Source organism: Prionailurus viverrinus, chromosome C1, assembly GCF_022837055.1.
Source record: "Prionailurus viverrinus isolate Anna chromosome C1, UM_Priviv_1.0, whole genome shotgun sequence".
Lineage (NCBI taxonomy): Eukaryota > Metazoa > Chordata > Mammalia > Carnivora > Felidae > Prionailurus > Prionailurus viverrinus.
The window spans coordinates 163,217,532-163,238,271 of NC_062568.1; the positions used below are offsets into that span (position 1 = coordinate 163,217,532).

At 35.9% G+C, this 20,740-nt stretch overlaps 1 protein-coding gene across 9 annotated transcripts in view; it reads left to right on the plus strand.

Moving 5' to 3' along the window:
- Window positions 1-20,740, plus strand: part of DOCK7 (dedicator of cytokinesis 7) — a 230,239-nt gene that overhangs the window by 182,555 nt on the left and 26,944 nt on the right. For 5 of the 9 annotated variants that reach the window (XM_047869912.1, XM_047869913.1, XM_047869915.1 and 2 more), the window contains 9 exons: window positions 865-961; window positions 3,972-4,068; window positions 4,187-4,321; window positions 5,639-5,791; window positions 8,761-8,919; window positions 9,603-9,703; window positions 11,001-11,193; window positions 13,096-13,239; window positions 16,167-16,298. In XM_047869912.1, coding sequence (XP_047725868.1) covers window positions 865-961; window positions 3,972-4,068; window positions 4,187-4,321; window positions 5,639-5,791; window positions 8,761-8,919; window positions 9,603-9,703; window positions 11,001-11,193; window positions 13,096-13,239; window positions 16,167-16,298 — 1,211 coding nt within the window. Of the gene's footprint in view, window positions 1-864; window positions 962-3,971; window positions 4,069-4,186; window positions 4,322-5,638; window positions 5,792-8,760; window positions 8,920-9,602; window positions 9,704-11,000; window positions 11,194-13,095; window positions 13,240-16,166; window positions 16,299-17,841; window positions 17,857-20,740 lie in introns of all 9 variants that reach the window. The other 4 variants (XM_047869911.1, XM_047869914.1, XM_047869916.1 and 1 more) reach the window with 1 other exon arrangement.

Here is a 20,740-nt window from a genome sequence, read left to right on the forward strand (position 1 = left end):
AAAGCTTATTGAACTTCAGTATTGCCAGACACCTTGTCAACCCTAAACATAAAGGGGTGGACAAAATAGGCATAATCTCCATTCTTAAGTAGCTTATATTCTTGTGATGATAAGTGCTGTGGAGAGAACTAAAGCCAATTAAGAGGAAAGGAAGTATTGGGGAGTTGGGGAAGACCTTTATGTGGAGGTGATGAATGACTGGTCAATGAAAATTTGTGGGAAGCACGGTCACATAAGAGGAACAACCACTATTACAGAGGTCCTAAGTCAGGAGCATATATAGAAATCACACACAAAATAAGTGTGGTGGCATAAGTAGGAGAGAGAGTGTGGTAGGAAATAAGGTCTTATAAGACCCACGTAGGGCCTAATAAGCCATGGTTTAGGTTCAGAGAAAACAGTGTTAGAAAGTTTGCTTATATAAAAGGGCGTTTGGTTTTTTTATATATAATGCAGGTAATATATTTCTGCTATAACTGTTATAAAAAAGTGAAAAAAATTTTTGAGAGAGAGAGAGTCAGAGCGTGAGCAGAGGAGGGGCAGAGAGAGAGGGAGACACAGAATCTGAAGCAGGCTCCAGGCTCCAGACTGGCAGCACAGAACCTGATGTGGGTCTTGAACTCAAGAGCCATGAGATCACGACCTGAGCCGAAGTTGGATGCTTAACTGACAGAGCCACCCGGGCACCCCATAAAACATTTTTAATAAAGAGTACCATTGTTAGTTTTTGCTACCTGTAGTGAGGATAAAATGGCTGTGTATAAAGTTAACATTGTGCAGTATATCTTATATATTTGCAAATATACATATAGGTGGTCCAAATGAAACAGCACTTTAAAAATGGCTTTGAAATTTATTTGACAGAGAGAAGCCCATCTGGAAGTGCCTTTGGAAGTCAAGAAAATCTGAGGTGGAGAAAGGATATGACTCACTGGCGTCAAAACACTGAGAAGCTTGACAAGTAATATAACGTATTTTATGTTACTGATGGGCTTGTTGGATTTCAAATGCAGGAGGAAAATGGCTAATTTTATTGTTTTATATATATATTAGGTATTCAAATCTTAGACAACAAAATAGGTTTAATTTTTTTGATGTCTATTTGTTTTGAGAGAGCGCATGTGTGTATGTGTGTGAGTGGGGGAAGGGGAGAGAGAGAGAGAGAGAGAGAGAGAGAGAGAGAGAGAGAGAGAGAGAGAGAGAATCCTAAGCAGGCTCTGTGCTGACAGCCTCAATCCCATGAACTGTGAGATCATGACCAGAGCCAGAATCGAGAGTCGGACACTTAACCAACTGAGACACCCAGGCGCCCAGTTATATTTAATGTCTAAATTTTAGATTAAAAAATATTTAGGGGGAGAATTTTTCATGTGGTATAGTAAAGCAAAATGTTACCCATTTTGTCTCCAACAACTGTCTCCAAAAATATGCCTTTGAAATACATTCTGCAACAGTTTTTTCATGTAATTTGGGAGTGCACTGAACATATTTCAGGGATCCAAGAATTAGAAAGCTAATCTTTGTCCTTTTGGAGCTTAAAATATAATTAAGAGAAGGAAACACTGCAGGTCTTCTGTTTCTAGCATGGAGGTAAGCTAGGAACACTAATTGACCCCTACTGCCAAAAACAACTAAAAATGCACTTCCTGAGAGCTTGTACCTAATGAGCTGGACCTTCAGTGTAAGAGCCACCAAAAATAATCCCTTCTTACTGCCCATGTGACCTCAGGTAACATTGCTTAGCTTGAAACTTGGCATTAAGTCAAGGGGCTGAAATTTTTGTCTTGAGAATTTGTAATTACAAGTTAGGCCTCAAGTAGCTTGACTGGCCCAGTAAACTTTGAGAATATGATGACAAGCTCATTCAGGTTTGCCTAGTACTACACCCAGTGTTAGCACTGAATGTTCATCCCAGGGAATCCCTCAGTCCTGTCCTAAAGTAAACCAGGCTGCTCAGTCGCGCTACCTGAGGACCATCTTCAGACCAGGCTTTCAAGGATTTTCACAGATAAACTTGCAGAAGTACACAGATAGTAACATCATAGACCGTAGGAAACACTGCCATATGCAAGCCAGTAGAGTGAGAAATCACAGACTTGCTACCATATAGATGAGAGTTTGGATTACCAGAAACTGTCGTAGTCTCTTCAGGCTGTAACAAAATAGAACACAGTGCATTGCTTATAAACAACAGCAATTTATTTCTGACAGTTTTGGAGGCTGGGATTCCAAGATCATGGCACCTTCAGTTTGATGTCTAGTGAAGGCCCTCATCAGGGTTACAGCAAGAATGCTGTCTTTGGTGGAAGAGCAAGCAGACTCCCTGGGCCTCTTTCATAAAGGCATTAATCCCCATTCATGAGGGCTCTGCCCTGATGACCTAATTACCTTCCAAAGACCCTACCTGCTAATACTATCACCTTGGGCATTATATTTTTAACATGAATTTAGTGATGACACAAATACTCAGACTATAGCAGGTATTGAATACAATAATACTTAAAAATTCTTAAACTTTGAGTGTGTCCACTTTTCTCTCCTCCTTGTCTGTTCAAGTCCATTTCTTTATTTTTTCCAGGTGTGTTTTGTTTTTTAGAAATCACAAAGGATAGGGCTGCCAGGTGGCTCAGTCAGTCGAGCATCTGACTCTTGTCTTTGGCTCAGGTCTTGATCTCACGGTTTGTGGGTTCGAGCCCCAAGTGGGGCTCTGCATTGACAGCACAGAGCCTGCTTGGATTCTCTTTCCCTCTCTCTTTGCCCCTTCTCTGCTGGTGTGCACGTGTGCACTCGCTCTCTCTCTTTCTAAATAAATAAATAAACTTAAAAAAAAAAAAAAGAAATCACAAAGCAGTAAGATGCTATGATATTAGTATATTGCTTTCTTTTGCATTTGTGTAATGTGTTTTCTCTGCATGTCTTGCTGTGTTTTAAGGAAGCTTTTTTTTTTGGTGTTTTCCCGATTCTTTTTGTTTAAACCATCATGTTATTGTCAGGTTTTTTCACAAAATCTTGCTGAAATTTTAAGTTTGAACATATATATATTTCCCAACTTAATTCTAACTATGTTGTATTTTCTCCTTTAATTTATAAAATGTAAATTCATGAACTATTCTCCTAAGTGGTAGTAATAAAGATTCAGAGGTTTAAACATCCAGAAACTTTGAAAAGTTAACATTTAAAATGTTCTTGTTCTTCCACCTTGATTTATGTGTTTGTTTTGTCTATGTAGGTGTAATTGTTTCTATATCTATCTATCTATCACTACTAAAATAAACGTCAATTTTACCCACAAATCATATGGAGCTATTCTTAATATTACTCTTTATATTTTTAATAAATACTAGTCTTTAAGAAAACCACTTTATTGCATCAGTTTGTTTTGTTTCTATTGAGTGATTCTGTCCAGAGTTTGGGGAAGAGTTAAATCACTTTCTGTATCAAAATTGCTGTATCAAAAATCTATAGCAAAATTTTTTTCTATTTTTGATAACAAAAATACTGAGAAATTAGGTGACAATTTGGAAAAAAATAAGTACTTTTATCCTAAGTAAATATGTCGAAAATCCTTGAAGGAGTAAGATGAACACTAAACATTTTGAGTATTGCTTTACATGAAGCAGCCCTAAATACAAGCCCACATAGCACCACCTAGTGTCTGTGCCATTGAGAATAAAAAATATGCTCCTGCGTTTGCCACATCTCTGAAAGCTAAACATTTGTTTTCAGTGGTATTGTAGAATTACAATGGGATGTGAAAATCTGTACTGACGTGGTTGACAAAATGTAGGGTAAAAGAAAACACTTATAATGTGTAAAATAATTGTCTTTTTATTCTCTTACAAGTTTTCTTTAAGGCAAATACTGACAAATGGTTCCAAGTTTTTTATTTCTATGTATCTTTAAGTCTTTTTTGAATTGTGGATCTATTGGCTCTTTTAAAAGGTAAATATACTTATAATATTTTGTATTAGATCAAGAGCAGAGATTGAGCATGAAGCACTGATTGATGGAAATCTGGCTACTGAAGCAAACCTAATCATTTTGGATACATTAGAGATTGTTGTCCAGGTAAGAACACAAACAAGAAGGATTTAAAGTATAGATTTGGTGAATTGGGGTTGTGCAAAAAACATTTATTGAGCCATAATTCATCTATTTTTAAAATTTATTTATTTTTAAATTGCAGACGGTTTCTGTAACAGAATCCAAAGAGAGCATCCTTGGTGGGGTGCTAAAAGTCCTACTGCATAGCATGGCCTGTAACCAAAGTGCAGTTTATCTACAACACTGTTTCGCTACACAGAGAGCCCTGGTTTCAAAGGTAGGTTATTTTTGTACCTTCAGTCTTGTCCAACTTGGCTTGCTTTCTTTATATTGTCTAAGATCGTTTAACACTCCTTGGTTAATATAGTAAAAATTTTAAGGGGCGCCTGGGTGGCTCAGTCGGTTGAGCTTCCGACTTTGGCTCAGGTCATGATCTCACGGTTTGTGGATTTGTGCCCCGCATCAGGCTCTGTGCTGACAGCTCGGAGCCTGGAGCCTGCTTCAGATTCTGTGTCTCCCTCTCTCTCTGCTCCTCCCCTGCTCACATGCTGTCTCTCAAAAATAAATAAAGATTAGAAAATTGAAAAAAAAATTTAATAATAACCTAAGACCCATGATTCTTTTTTGCCTCTCTTCTACTAGTTGCCTTTTCAGTTCTCTCTTATTTGGATCACTTGTAACCAGTTTGGGGCTTAAAAAACAGTAGTTTTGGGGGCACCTGAGTGGTTCAGTCAGTTAAGTGTCTGACTTCGGCTCAGGTCACGATCTCACAGTTTGTGAGTTCGAGCCCTGCGTCGGGCTCTCTGTTGGTGGCTCGGAGCCTGGAGCCTGCTTTGGGTTCTGTGTCTCCCTCTCTCTCTGCCCCTTCCCTGTTCACGCTCTTGTCTCACTCTCTCTCAAAAATAAACATTAAAAAAAAAGTTTTGTTGTGGAGAAGAGCTTGAAATTAATAACTGATTTAAAATATGGGGCTTTCCTTGTTTTCTCTTAATCTCCTTCTGTCATTAACTTGATTTATTTAAGAATTTAAGGTGTAAATAGTTCATTCCGTTGACATTAACTTACCCCGTGGATGAATAGGAGGTACTTCCATTTGTTCAACTACTTCAGATATTTATTTCCTATGTTGGTTTTCTGAACGTAGGTATATTCTTAAATCTTGAAGGTATCTATTTCATCATAGTCATCTAATGTGGAATGCAGAGCTGTTAAAACTTGAACCAATGAAAATTACTTATATAGCATTTTATAATAAAACATATTAATAGAATTATTACATGTTGGTTATGGTTACTATATTGTTTTATGCATAGTGTCTAATCTTACTCAGTCCCATAGTCCCTTGTAGATAATACCGTTAGGTCCATTTTATGGATGAGACATTGTCCAACATTACACTACTGGCTAATAAGTGACGTATTCAGTATTCAATCCCAATCTGTCAATATTAGCCGATTAGCAAACATTGCTGAACTGTTTTTTAAAACTGGGCTATACTAACACATCTCTAGTTCAGGCTATGTTAATATATCTCTGGAACTTCTACTGCATCAGTTCAGTGTTGGTGTTTTTGTTTTTGTTTGTCTGTTTACAGTTCCCTGAACTCTTGTTTGAAGAAGAAACAGAGCAGTGTGCTGACTTATGCCTCCGGCTTCTCCGACACTGTAGCAGCAGCATTAGTACAATACGGTCACATGCCAGTGCCTCACTGTACCTACTTATGAGACAGAACTTTGAAATTGGTAATGTAAGTATTTATCTCTGGATTCATAATGAAATATAACTCCTGCAGTGTCTGGTAAATGTGTTTTGGGGGGAGCATGGAATTTTTTTTTTTTTTTTTTTTTTTTTTTTGAGACTAATCTTAGACTGTGTTGATATTTCTCATTGGGTGTATATCTTAAAAATCTGAATCTCCAATTTTGCTTCCTGCACTAAAGATAAAATATAGTAGTAAAAATTAGAATATAAATGTATCTTGAGCTTTTGGAAAATTTAATTATTATCATTAAGTAAAAAGAAAATACAGATAAAGAAAATTAAAATCAAAATCAAATCAAAATCTTGATTTGATATTTTATGACTATATACCAGTCTGAAGAATTCCATGTTTTTGTTAAAGTATTTTTTGGGGGGGCCGCCTGGGTGGCGCAGTTGGTTAAGCGTCCGACTTCAGCCAGGTCATGATCTCGCGGTCCGTGAGTTCGAGCCCCGCGTCAGGCTCTGGGCTGATGGCTCGGAGCCTGGAGCCTGTTTCTGATTCTGTGTCTCTCTCTCTCTCTCTCTCTGCCCCTCCCCCATTCATGCTCTGTCTCTCTCTGTCCCAAAAATAAATAAAAACGTTGAAAAAAATAAAAAAAAAATAAAAAAAATAAAAATTTTTATAAAAGTATTTTTTTTGATTATATATTCATGTGTTGTATTTTTTTGAGTCAAATGTTTACATCATTTTTTTTTTTTACTTATGTGCGTATTTAAGGCCCAGGATTGTCCTTGGAGCACTTTTTATTGGTATCTCATTGATTCTGATATACAGTTTTCCATATTCTTGTTTTGCAGGTATTTTGTAATTTCAGTTTGTACTTTAAAAAAATTTTTTTTTCCTCTTTATTTTTGAGAGAGAGAGAGAGAGAGGGAACGAGTGCACAAGTGGGGGAGGAACAGAGAGAGAGGGAGACACAGAATCTGAAGCAGGCTCCAGGCTCTGAGCTGTCAGCAGAGCCCCACGCAGGGCTCAAACCCACAAACCGCGAGTTCATGACCTGAGCTGAAGTCAGATGCTTAACTGACTGAGCCACCCAGGCCCCAGTTTGTACTTTTAACTGGAAGAGTTGACAGTCCTTTTTGTTACAAAGTTTGGATATTAATTATCAGTTTTATTGCAGTGTGATTATACAACGTAGATACTATGTCTCATTTTTTGTACTGTGGACATGAAATAAATGTTAAGCATTTAAAAAGAAAGGTGTTCTTTATTTCAGAGTACTGAGTTAAATATACCATATTAGTTATATTATTCTATTTTTCTATACCCTTTTTTGGTTTTGGTCCACTTGGACTGAAGGAGATGATTTATAGCCTACACATAGTTTATTTCTCTTTTATTATCTCTATTATCTATTTAGTAAACTGATACTCATAACTGTTATATCTTTTGTTACTTTTTTTTGTTTTTTTTTTTGCTTTAATCCTCTCGTATTGGGCTAAATATTGTCCTTTAGTTGTTTACTCAAGATAGTTCTTGGGAATAGTATTTCTCACATTCTTGATTGTTTAGTGTTTTCTATATTTAAAGGACAGCAAAGATGGTTATGAAATTTTTTGCCTAAGACTGAATTTAAAAAAAGGGTGGTGGTGGGAAAGATCAGTAAAATGTACCAGATAAAGAACACTTAATAGAAAAAAAAGAAAAAAAAATATACTTGAATATCATCATCTTCTGGCTTTACATATTGTTGTAGAGATATCTGAAGATGACCTGATACTTTCTTCCCTTTTAAATAACTTTTCCCCTCCCAGCTGCTCTAGGGATTCTTTCTTTAGATTTAAAATTAAATACCTTTTTTAGAATGGGTCTTGGTATTGACCAATGTTTGTTAATTTTCTCAGCCACATGATGTCTGCTTTCAATTTATTTCAGAATGTTTTCTTGAATGTAAAATAGAATATTTTCTTCCAGGGTTTAGGGTTTTTCCCAAACAGACATACATATGTTGGATCTGTTTTGCTTTACTTTTTGTCTATCATTTTTCTTTTCTTTTTTAACACTTCTAAAATTTCCAATTATTGTGGTTCCTTTTCTCAGAATTTCTGTCCTGTAATCCCTGATGTGCTCTCCATGACATCCTTTCTTTCTTTTACCAATTATAAGTTTAAATGTCTTTTATCTTTTTTTTTTTCAAGTATTGTGAGCTCACATGTAACCTCCTATTTTATGTCCTCTATTTCTGGTTTTTGTTTTTGCCTTGAGTTTCTTATTTATTCTGCCTTTTATTTATTTCTGCTTTCCTTCCTAAAGTTCATATGTTTTTTATTTGAGAGAGAGAGAGAGAGAGAGAGTAAATGAGCACACATGCATGCGAGCAGGCAAGAGGGGCAGGTGGAGAAAGAATCTTAAGGCATGGAGCTGATACCTTGACGCTGGGATCATGACCTGAGCCAAAACCAAGAGAGACTTGGATGCTCAACCAACTTAGCCAAGCATGCAACCCCATACTTTTTTTTTTTTTTTAAGTTTATTTATTTATTTTGAGAGAGAGAGAGAGAGAGAGAGAGAGAGAGAGCGCATGCACATGAGGGGAGGAGGGGTCAGAGAGAGGGAGGGGGGAAGAGAGAGACTCCCAAGCAGGCTCTGCACTGGTAGAGATGCGGAGCTCGAACACGAACCATGAGATCATGACCTGAGCCAGAGTCAAGAGTCAGACACTTAACCGACTGAGCCACCCAGGAGCCCCTAATTCAATTCTGAGACATGGCTTCGTTTTTTTACTCTGTTTGTAGCATATTATTCTTAGCAAAACTCTGTTTTATGTCTTGTTTTAAGGTTTTAAAATAAGATTTTAATATGTATATTTTATTTCTAAAATTTTTGTATAACTATTTGGAATGGTATTTTTTTTTTTTTTACTTTTTCATTTAGCAAGTAAAAAAAGTATAAACTTTTTTCTTTTAAGCTTTTCTGTATTAAATGCTGACCTGACAATTTCTCTGTTACAGAACTTTGCTAGGGTTAAAATGCAGGTAACCATGTCACTGTCTTCCTTGGTGGGCACATCTCAAAATTTTAATGAGGAATTCTTAAGACGTTCTCTAAAGACTATATTGACTTATGCTGAAGAAGATCTGGAATTGAGGGAAACAACATTTCCTGATCAGGTCAGAAACACTGCTTTCTAAATAATTAACTGAAATAGAATTATAAATAGACAGTTTCTAAATTGTTAAATCAAATTTTGTTTTTTAAAACCTCTATTTTTCTTTCAAGCCACGTATCCTAGGCTATAAATAGTGCTGAATCTTTTTGTTTCAATAAGCCATGCTTCCTTCTTGGAAAGGTTGATATCTTTGGTATGTAAGTCTGTGCATTCATAACAAATACAACAAATAGTAGACACCGTATAAATAAATAGGAAACTTTATGATGAAATATTATTCCTACTTATTAATGAAACAGTAATTTGCCTTAAAAAGTAAAGTTTTTACAAACTACGTTTTGGTAGAATCAGAAACATAGGAGAGAATATCCTTTTGTGTTTTCCTCTTGAATCCTGTATATCCCTACATTTATTTCTAGTTCTAGTTCTACTTGTTTCCAGATGAGAAAACTGAAAGAAAAAAAACCCCAAAAAACGAAACCCAGCCAGCTCAGGAATTAGTATAAAGTTTACTACCCTTTACTCACCATACCCCAGCATGCCCGCATTCTTTAGAACTCTATCAGTATCATATTATTTGTTTTGCAATCTTCAGATATTTATCTAAAATATCTTCCAAACTAATGTGGTGACTGTGAATAAATGATAATTAAAGAATGTTTTTTATAAAATTCTCTGCTTCAGGTTCAAGATTTGGTTTTCAATCTCCATATGATTCTTTCTGATACTGTTAAAATGAAGGAACACCAGGAAGATCCTGAAATGTTGATTGATCTAATGTACAGGTATCATTTGTTTGATTCATTTATACCTCGTATAATGGGTTTAAATTGGTAAAAGTTAAAAAAAGAAATACCCTACAATCCAGAAATTGCACTAATAGGTATTTACCCAAAGGATACAAAAATACTAATTTGAAGGGCTACGTGCACCCCAATGTTTATAGCAGCATTATCAACGATAGCCAAATTGTGGAAATAGCCCAAATGTCCATTGACTGATGAATGAATAAAGATGTGGCATATATACACAATGGGATATTACTCAGCCATAAAAAGAACCACAAAAAGACTCTTAACTGTAGGGAATAAACTGATAGTTACTGGAGGAAGGATGGGCAGGGGGATGGGTTAAATGGGTGATGGGCATTAAGAGGGGTATTGGTTGTGATGAGCACTGGGTGTTGTATGTAAGTGATGAATCACTAAATTCTTTACCTGAAACTAATATTACACTGTATGGTAACTAACTGGGATTTAAATAAAAAATAAATTGGCAAAACATACAGAAAACATTGGATAAAAAATTAAACATACCAGAATTACTTAAGTCATTTTCTAATGGTAGATCAGATCCCCTGTGTCACTTCTCTGGGAACTATGAATAATTGTTTAGTATATTTATTGATTATCAAAAATGAGGATTTTAAAAAATAATTGATACATATTTAGCACCTTGGGATCATGTGCCCTAGATTTCATGCAGACACCCAAGACCCATATTTTAAATGTAAAAATCAGCCCTTTAGGAAGAAAATCCAGTGTATTAATGTTCTAACATTAATTTTCCTGATTTTAAATATGGTTGTGCCTATAACATGATACTTGCAGGAGCACATTTTGAGAAATTTGTAATTCCTGTTTATATCTTGAAAGATGCAAGTAAAACTTTGCCATACGACCCTCTCTTTTTACAGTTTTGGAGTCTTTTAAGACACAAATAAAACAAACATTTTACTTAAAATAAATATGATGCAATGATACTATCTTACAGATCTTTTTTTCTTGACGATGAAATTTCTTTATATTCCCCTAACGAACACGTAAATTCCCATAGCTTTCCCTTACTGATACCATGTCATTTTTTAGTCCCCCTACAAAAAAACATCTATTAACCATTGCATGGGCCTACAGTTACTTCTTTAAACATACTTAAAGACACTTTCATACCATTTGAAAACTTGTCTTAATAGGTTGTGTTCAATAACGGAAACCTCTCTACGTAAACACTAAACAAGCAGTCTAAACTCTCTTCCAGCTTGGGAAACAAATGCTAACTGAAAAGAATTTGTGTTCCAATTAGAATTGCCAAGGGCTACCAGACCTCTCCAGATCTGCGATTGACCTGGTTGCAGAACATGGCTGGCAAACACTCAGAACGCAGCAATCATGCTGAAGCTGCCCAGTGCCTTGTCCACTCCGCAGCCCTTGTTGCTGAGTATTTGAGCATGCTGGAGGACCGCAAATACCTTCCTGTGGGATGTGTAACATTTCAGGTAGGAATCTGCCAGGTTTACATTAAATTGAGGTATGTCCTTCATAGTTTTAACTTTTCTCACTGCTGTTAAGATTCACTCAGCTTATAAGGACAGCATAAAGACTGAAGGTGATGTTTCACAAGATAAATTAACAGTTCTCTGTCACTGTCATGAATACATTTTTAAAGAGTACTCCGTGTTAGTTTTCTTTCCTCATTTTTTTTTTTTACCTCTAAATATCAGTGCTAAGTAGATTTATTCTCTTTGCCTATACTGCTAGGGGCTTCATAGCATCTATGAAATATACCCAAAATGCTGAGAATCAGAATACAGTAGAAACTCTCAATTGGCTTTTACTTAAGACATCAGATAACCCAACATTCTCCAATACCTGTATAAAATGTGCAGATACCATGGCCCAGAGATGATAGTTTGCTCCCTACTAGGGTTACATACCTCTGACCTACTAGTTGAAATCTTTGCTTACCAGAAGTCAGTTATGCTTTCTTTGCTTTTTTCAAAACCCGTTAATGCCAGATCTGGGAAATTACAAAATTTAATTACATGTTATGTCCTCTGGTGAAATCTGAATGAAGAAAGAAAGTCAGTCATTGTTTCTCTGAAAACTAAGTTAAATGTTTTGCAAAGACTTGATAAAAGTGAGTCTCCACAACAGTTGCTATTGAATTAATTTTGGACCAACTACAAAAGATTGGGGAGAAATCTCCTAGAAATCTAGGATAATTTGATAACCTTTTAAGTTTCAAGTTTTTACTCTGAAGAAACCAGAACTGGAAATCTATTTTTTTTTTTTTTTTTTAGAGAGAGAGGGAGAGTATGAGCTGGCGAGAGGGGCAGAGGGAAAGAGAGGGGGAGAGAAAGAGAGAATCTTAAACAGGTTCTACACTCAGCATGGCGCCCAGAGAGCAGGGCTTGATCCCACAACCTTGAGATCAGGACTTGAACCACAATCAAGAGTCATATGTTCAACGGACCAAGACACTCAGGCACCCCCAGAACTGGAAATATTATTTTTTTTTTAATTTATTTTTTTAAAAAAAAATTTTTTTTTCAACGTTTATTTATTTTTGGGACAGAGAGACAGAGCATGAACGGGGGAGAGGCAGAGAGAGAGGGAGACACAGAATCGGAAACAGGCTCCAGGCTCTGAGCCATCAGCCTAGAGTCCGACGCGGGGCTCGAACTCACGGACCGCGAGATCGTGACCTGGCTGAAGTCGGACGCTTAACCGACTGCGCCACCCAGGCGCCCCATAGAACTGGAAATATTAAATGAAGATTGCGTTATTGCTGTCTAGTCAAGAGAGATTACATGAAAATCTGATCTGGAGACCCATACACAAAGAAAAGGCCTGAGATCAACTTCAAAAAAATGTCAGATGAGTCTATCTGCTGTAAATGTTTAGGTTAAAATATTTAAGGTAGTATGTATTATTTCTTTTTTGGAAATAATGGCTGATCCCAGTCTCATTGGGTAAGAGTTTTACCTGAGTTTTTTCATTAACTCAATGTTTGTTAAGCAAGCCAAAACACCATTTCATACTTGAATTTTCCTCTTGGGGAGTTTTGACAAGATCATTGAAGTTAAAAATAAAGACCGTTTAAGTCTCTCGAGATGTCCTGTATCATATTGCTATTTTCCTTAGCCCATGATTTTTCATATTTTTCATTGTCACAGTTTTTATTAATGGAAAAGTTACCTGACAGTAATGGTACCATTTGATTGTCATCTCCAAAATAGAGAAAGATTCTGGAAATTTGTCTTTTATCTTTGCATTGACTACCCACCCCCTTTTTAAACCGAAGCTGCTATTTATATTTCATTTTCAGTTACTTCTTCACACACATCTTTCATGCTAAGAAATTCCATATCTAAAGCCATTTCAACTTTTTCCCCCAGAATATTTCCTCTAATGTTTTAGAAGAATCTGCAGTCTCAGATGACGTGGTATCTCCAGATGAAGAAGGTATCTGCTCTGGAAAGTACTTTACTGAGACAGGACTCGTGGGATTACTGGAACAAGCAGCTGCTTCTTTCTCTATGGTAGATGACTCCTGTTCATTCTCTTTCCCCAGATACATACCTCTGGATTATTAATGACATGTGTATTCTCTCTGCCTGTGACCCTGCTCTTCCTGTATGCTAGTTTTCTCCAAGTACCTTAAGAACTGAGAACAGATCTTATCTATAGATTCATCATTGCTTACTCCTTTTTATCTTAATTGTCATATTCTCCAGTGTTTTTTGTTTGCTTATTTATGAACCATCACTTAATCTACAACAGATTTTTTTGGAGTTTATAAATCGTTTAGCACCAGACATTTTCTAATACCTTAAAATTAAAAAACAGAACAAAACAGAAAACCTCTGCATGACTTAAGTTCCTGTTCAAGTAGACTAACATGGCTGTAGCTATAGAGCTGGTCTGTTGAATGAAAGGAAGAATCTTCTTTTTAGTATGTCAGATGTTGCCCTGGTGCTCAGGAAAATTATAGCCACTCATCTCATGGGTTGCATAGGGACCCCTATTAGGTAGATGTTAGAGTCCTGGAGCTTACGTATCAGGAACTTTATGAACTATCTCCTAGTTCCCTTGCCTGACCTAATGTCCCATGCTATGTAACCCCAGTCCTTGTCCCTCCCTATCTTTATGTGAAGAATTGAAGCAGTTTTGTTAATCAAATCATTTTTTAACGTTTATTTATTATTGAGAGACAGAGAGCATGAGCATGGAGGGGCAGAGAGAGGGGGAAACACAGAATCTGAAGGAGTCTCCAGGCTCTGAGCTGTTAGCACAGAGCCTGATGTGGGGCTAGACTCACAAACCACAGATTGTGACCTGAGCTGAACTCAGACACTTAACCGACTGAGCCACCCAGGCACCCATTAGATGGGATGATTATTAAAGAAGGGAAAGATAGTTAGCCAAATCCCTGCTTGCTTTCTTTCATTAAAAAAAAATTTTTTTTTAACATTTATTTGAGAGAAGAGAGAGAGGGGGAGTGCAAACGGGAAAGGGCAGAGAGAGGGAGAGAGAGAGAGAGAGAGAGAGAGAGAGAGAGAGAGAGAGAATCCCAAGCAGGCCCTGCACTGTCAGCGCAGAGCCCAATGTGGGGCTTGACCTCACGAATTGTGAGATCATGACCTGAGCCCAAATCAAGAGTCAGATGCTTAACTGACTGAGCCACCCAGGCGCCCCAGGACTTTTCTGACATTTCTGCTGAGTATTTAGTGTCCCAGCACCACAGATAAGGAGTCTTGAAGTTCATGTTGGGGGAAGAGGGAAACTTAACGTAATATGCAATGCTGCCCTTCTTCACCATTGTACTGCTATTGGAAATTGGTTATTCTCCTGGCCTTAACCCTAGCTTGCAATGTATTGGCTAAAGGCATCGATTTAGAAGGCATACAACTAGACTTCAAATCCTGCCTCTGCTACCTTAGTAGTTAAATCACTTCAGGCACAAATTACTCAACCTATCAATGATTCATTTTTCTCATCTATTTAAATGCATCTAAGAATAGTACCTATCACGTAGGAGTGTTGTTAGGATTAAATGAGTTAATATATGTAAACTGCTTATCACAATGTCTGGCTCCAAATAAGTATTACTGTTTGCCATTATCATCCTATTCATCATTATTGATGTTTAGAATGAGTTTACATAAATCTAATTATTCAGAGACTCTAAGAATGTTAGGTGATTGACCATTTTAAAATTTCCTGTCTGAAAAATAAAATAAAATTTCCTGTGTGAGGCCCTCAACTGTTCTGATTGCTCCCCTGGATCCCTGCTCCTTGAGTTTCATTTTATGTGATCTGAACTAGCAGGGAAAAAATGTTTTTTTGCTATTAATGGAATATTTTAATAAATACACACTCTGTGTGTATGTGTGTAATGTTAATAATTCACAGTAGTGCAGTGGCCTGTATTACAGAAGTTCTTTTGTAATAGCATATAATTATGAAATTCACTGTTTTTCAGTGAATCTGTTTAATCTTAATTATAATAATTACTGGGGCATTTTAGTTACACTGTATTTATTTCACTATTATAGTTAAATGATTGCATAAATTCCTGTGAACTTTTACTGGAAAATATCAGAACCGTATGTTTATTTCCTTGGGAAAATATGTTTGCTAATTTGTGTGGTAATACGAATTCAGTGGCTCTTGGAAAACATCTCTTTCTTCCTTCACTACAGCCACCAATTCATTATTAAGGACAAGAAAACAGAATAGCAGTATAAACACATTTTGTCCATCACTTTGATTATAGGCAGAGCAACCCTTGGCCAGCCACTGGCTAACTGCCCCCTAGTGGAATAAAATCTGGTAGCTTAGAACCTTCTTACATTTTGTGAAAGATAACTGATATTTTCCCATCGGATATTTCCAGTAAGATTTCCTGTGCCAATTTAATATTTTAGAAATGTAAATAATTTTAGTTTGCCAGGAGGCCACAAGTTATCTGATATCTGTGACCAGTGTAATAATTAATAATTAGATTTCTTTCATTCCACTGCTCAGAATTCTGCAAAAGTTTATATGCCTGTGTAAGTACCGACACATACACACTAGTGAAGTAATTACTGGGTAGATAGCAAAATACTCAGCTTAACTTAAACAGAAATTTAAACTTAACATATGTTAAATACACACACACACACACACAGACACACACACACACACACACACACACAGACACACACACACACACAGACACACACACACACATACACACACACCATCCATCCATCCATCTATCCATCCATCTGGAGGAATCAATACGTTGTACAAAATTCTTTTATTAAGAGTTAATAAAATTAAACATTAGTAGTGTTAATTTTTATGTCCTATTGGGAAAGTGTCATTGGTATTGCCTTAGTAGAAATATTGTGAATTCATAAATTGTAATTATTTACTTTCATATCAATGTAACAGAAAACATATAACATTATTTTTATAGGCTGGCATGTATGAAGCAGTAAACGAGGTTTACAAAGTACTTATTCCTATTCATGAAGCTAATCGGGATGCAAAGAAACTATCCACAATTCATGGTAAACTTCAAGAAGCATTCAGCAAAATTGTGCATCAGGTAATGACTGCAATTTCTAGCTTCAGTGTAAATGGAGAAAACTGTCTGAAAGCATTAGTGTTGCTTTGTACTGATGTCAAACTAGATCCAATGAAATGACCATTTTAATCAGATTATAAATGAACAATGTCAAAATGATGGTTCATGGCCAGAGCAGACTCATTAACAAAAAATGAATTTACTTAGAGTAGATAATGATCATCCTAAATTTTCTACACAGTTTTTTCTTCACTTTTAAAAACTAATTAGTAGTTAGCAAATTTTTTTTAAATCATGAGTTCTTTTTGTTTCACAGTATGGGTTAAAATTATAAATCTGATTTTTACATGGATTTATTTTGCTGCCAAAAATTTTTATATGTAAGGTAGTTTTTTTATTAAATGATATTAAAGTCTAATAAACTAATATTGTTAATGTTTTCAACTCAACGGTAACTGTTTTTCCTAGATGTTCCATTCAATCATCCTTTAATATATTTCTAACATGAAAATAGTATTTAGTGAAAATAATGAATAAAACGGTTATCTTATGTTTATTCGATTATAATAGTATGATTTTAGTACTTGTTTATAGTTCATGGAATCCACGTATTATCACCAAAATTAAAATTAGCATAAGCTTGGTTTAAAAAATGAAGTCAACTATTAGCAATTGATTAACAAAAACTGAAATCTGGGCTCTGTTAAAATACTCTGAAATATCTTATTGAGCCTCCTCCTTCCCCATTTTTCCATTCCCTTCTCTGGGCTACCTGTGCTGTTATCTGCTACTACCATCATCTAAGAAGGAAGTAGAGTATTGATTATCTACTTTCGTATTCATTACTAGTCCTGCTGTACCCTCTGTCAGCTTGACCTCTTTCTTGCCATGAACTAAGCTATTCTAGATGAATTGATAGAATCTGAAAAACGTTAATCGTCTTAAAACAGGGCTGCTACACTGTTAAGCCACTATTTTATTATCACTACTAAAACATTGAAGTTGCAGGAGATTTATTAGGATTCATAATGGTAACAGGTGGGTCTTTTTATAATCAGTTGTACATATACTGTCAAAGGAGCCTCATCCCAGCTTCTAGAGCTGTAAAGTGCAAATTACACGGCAGGTCTGGAACACCTGGAGCTGGTAGTTTGCAAGAAATTTTCATACATTTGTATCATAAGCATCTGAGCAAAATTGTGATTTCTGTTCCAGTTTACCCTGGGTAGTTCAGCAAAGCGCAACTCCCTGTAGTTAGAGATCTAATTCAGACACATTCATGAAACAAGCAGCTGTCTCTTTTTCACCAAAATGTGTACTTTCCCTTATTAGAGTTTTTAAAAGATGAAATTTTAACTACTAGGTTTTGAACAAGGAGTTTATAAAATTATCACAGATCTCAAGTGAAAGAATATGGTGTTTAAAATATCCTGCTGTCTTCTATTCACGGAGAAGAATTTACGATATATGGTACCTTACACTGCTGAAGTTCCTTTTGGCCTTTTTTTGTTCTTTTGAAACAGTTTTTTTTATGACTTGCCCTTTTTTACTTTTTATTATACAGAGTACTGGCTGGGAGGTAGGTAATGTTTTAGTTAGTTAAAGACACTAATAGATTGATTTGATCAGATTTCTTATGCCAATGCTTTGCCCACATGTGCTAGCTGTGGGCATTCTGTTGCTATCTGCTATCAACTGAATTCATTAACCAAAGAAATTTTGTTAAAATCCTGTTAAGTTATTTTAAGCAATTTATTAAGAGGTTGCAGGCAGTGCATGGAAATTCCTATGTTACACTAATGAGATTCTTTGGTAAATGAGCCACTTTGTCATCACTTTAGTTTGTTTTTATCCTTTGAAGCATTTTCTTTCATCAACATTTACACACAGATTTCTTTTTTTAACCATACTGTTTCACCTCATTTTACAGAGGTCGATTTATGTGTTATTGCTCAGAGGTGTAACTAAAAAATACCATATTTCATCTGATAAAAGATGCCATCAATTGTAAGACATACCATTATTTTATATGCCTTTAAGAAAGAAGAAAAAAAACATATTAAAGCACAACAGCCATCAGTGGAAAGATGAATGCTAACTACAGAGATATTAAAATGTGGGCTCCAAAAAACGTGCGTCTTAGAATTGATGAAATAATGTGTTGATTTGATCTGGAGTCACTTCACCTTGAGTAGAAGCAATACTGAGGAAGGAAATTCACTTTGTCATTTAAATTTTGTTGGCAGAAGGGATAAAGAGACTGAGAGAACATGAAATTTACTTTGACCTCCTGTACTGACAGTTTGATAATTCATGTTTAATGAAGACTACATATGCTTCCTTTTATGTAGTAGGTAGGCTTGTGAAAAGTTCTATGTGAATCAGATTTTATCTGAAAAAAAGCCAGGAAGAATTGATTGCTGTTGTTTTAAATCTTTCTGGGAAGGAAAGAATTCTATGAACTGTGCCCTACTTTATGTTGACGAGGTAAAGCAAGGTATTAATCAGGTTTATTTTAAGCTAGGTATATTTGGACAGTTGTCTGCTTTGCCTCTCACTTTGAGGTCAGATTTATGTTGGTTCAATAGCGTAGGCTTTCTCTGGTTTTGTACTATAGTCCTTATTTGGGGACCCAAATAGAAAACCTTGGGAGTAAACGTTACTGCTATGTTTCTTTCATTTCTGAATTAGTCCCCACCTTTTGCTTTTCTTCAGATGAAGCCAGTACTTTTACATCTACCTTAATTCTTCAGATTAAATGCATATGATCTTATTAATATCTAATATATAATTCCTCATTTTTTGTGGCTCAGTGAAGAGATCTAGAAAGAGACTTGCCATGGTTAATCTGTGAGTGGTACAGTTCCTTAGGGATTTCCTAACATGAAATGAAATTAGCTGAAAAGTAGGCATGAGAAAAGACACATTGAAACCTCTGAGCAGTTTATTACTAGTCTGCTTGATGCTAAATCGACCCCTGAAAGGTATAATTTTCACTGGTTATGACATTAATACCATTCTGTCATCATGTTGATTGCATGGTAAAAGTCACACAGACTTTTTTTTGTTTATATTCTTGTCACTGCCTTTCACTGGACTTTTAGCTTTGTAGCTTCTAAAATTGTTGCACGTTTGTTTTTTGCTTTTTCCCTTGTAAAACTTAAATGGATGCTTGCATTTTAAAAATGTGTTTGCTACCATTTGCTGCTTATTTGTTTTGAAATTTCCCTAATTAAAATGCTTTCTGTTTTCTCTTCTCTCTTGCCCCTGGTTGCTGACCCTACTCCCTACTTTTACTATTGTCTATTGTGGTAAGTTCCTATCTTGTGAATATTTTTCTTTTTGACTCTGGGAAAACTTCAGTGATTTCATTTTTTTCTGAAAGCTATGTTTCCTAGCTAATATTCTAGTATTCTCAAAGAACTCTAACTGGTTTAATATCCAGTAAGGATGACTTATACATTGTAGAAAGGCTCTTTGAATTGGTAACTCACTACCTGACTTATAGCCCACTACCTGGGCTTATATATTAGTGTGTTTCATTTCTCATTATGCTGTTTGATTTGGTACAAATTATTTGAGTTGGCAAAGCTTTTGAGGGGGGTGTGTGTGTGTGTGTGTGTGCGCGCGCGCACGCGCGCGTGCGTGTCTCTGTGTGTAAAAGATAACTCTAAAACTTGACACTTAGCAGTTTGGTAAAATGTTTAATCATGCAAAATAACAAATCATGAACTCTTCATAAATCATGGTGGCTGTTATCTGCTCTGGCAGTTTCAGTACCTTAATGGCTACGTAGTATTCACTTTTTCCCAAGCCCATTTATTTTTCTTAAAATAATAGGAAATAAAATGTTTTTTAATCATTTCTTTCTTATGACTACATTTTAAAATATTTTTAGAAAAAGAAATACTGAATTTCTATATGGAAATTCTTATACTGATTTCATATTTTGTGTGTGTGTTTCATTTCTAAAAGATATATTTGCAACAGTGATCAATTTCAGAAGTAGATTAATGCAAGTTTGAATTTTTCAGAATAACCAATCCCCAAACATTGGTTATAGTCATATGACACTTTTCTCAATTTTTTTCTTTTTAATTTTTTAATGTTTATTTATTTTTGAGAGAGACACAGAGCATGAGCGGGGGAGGGGCAGAGAGAGAGGCAGACACAGAACCTGAAGCAGGCTTCAGGCTCTGAGCTGTCAAAACAGCCCAACGTGGGGCTCGAATGAACCCATGAACCATTAGATCATGACCTAAGCTGAGGTCAGACACTTAACCTACTGAGCCACCCAGGCACCCCTCAATTTTTTTCTTAAAAGATAACATTTTTCTTTAAAGGGAATATCACCACCCTAGTAGGTATATCTTATATTCTCCAGAAAGGCTAGAGAAGGTGGGCTTATTAGCTTTGTGAAGCCAAACTCTTCCTGCTGGACCACTAAAGAAAAGTGAGGCACC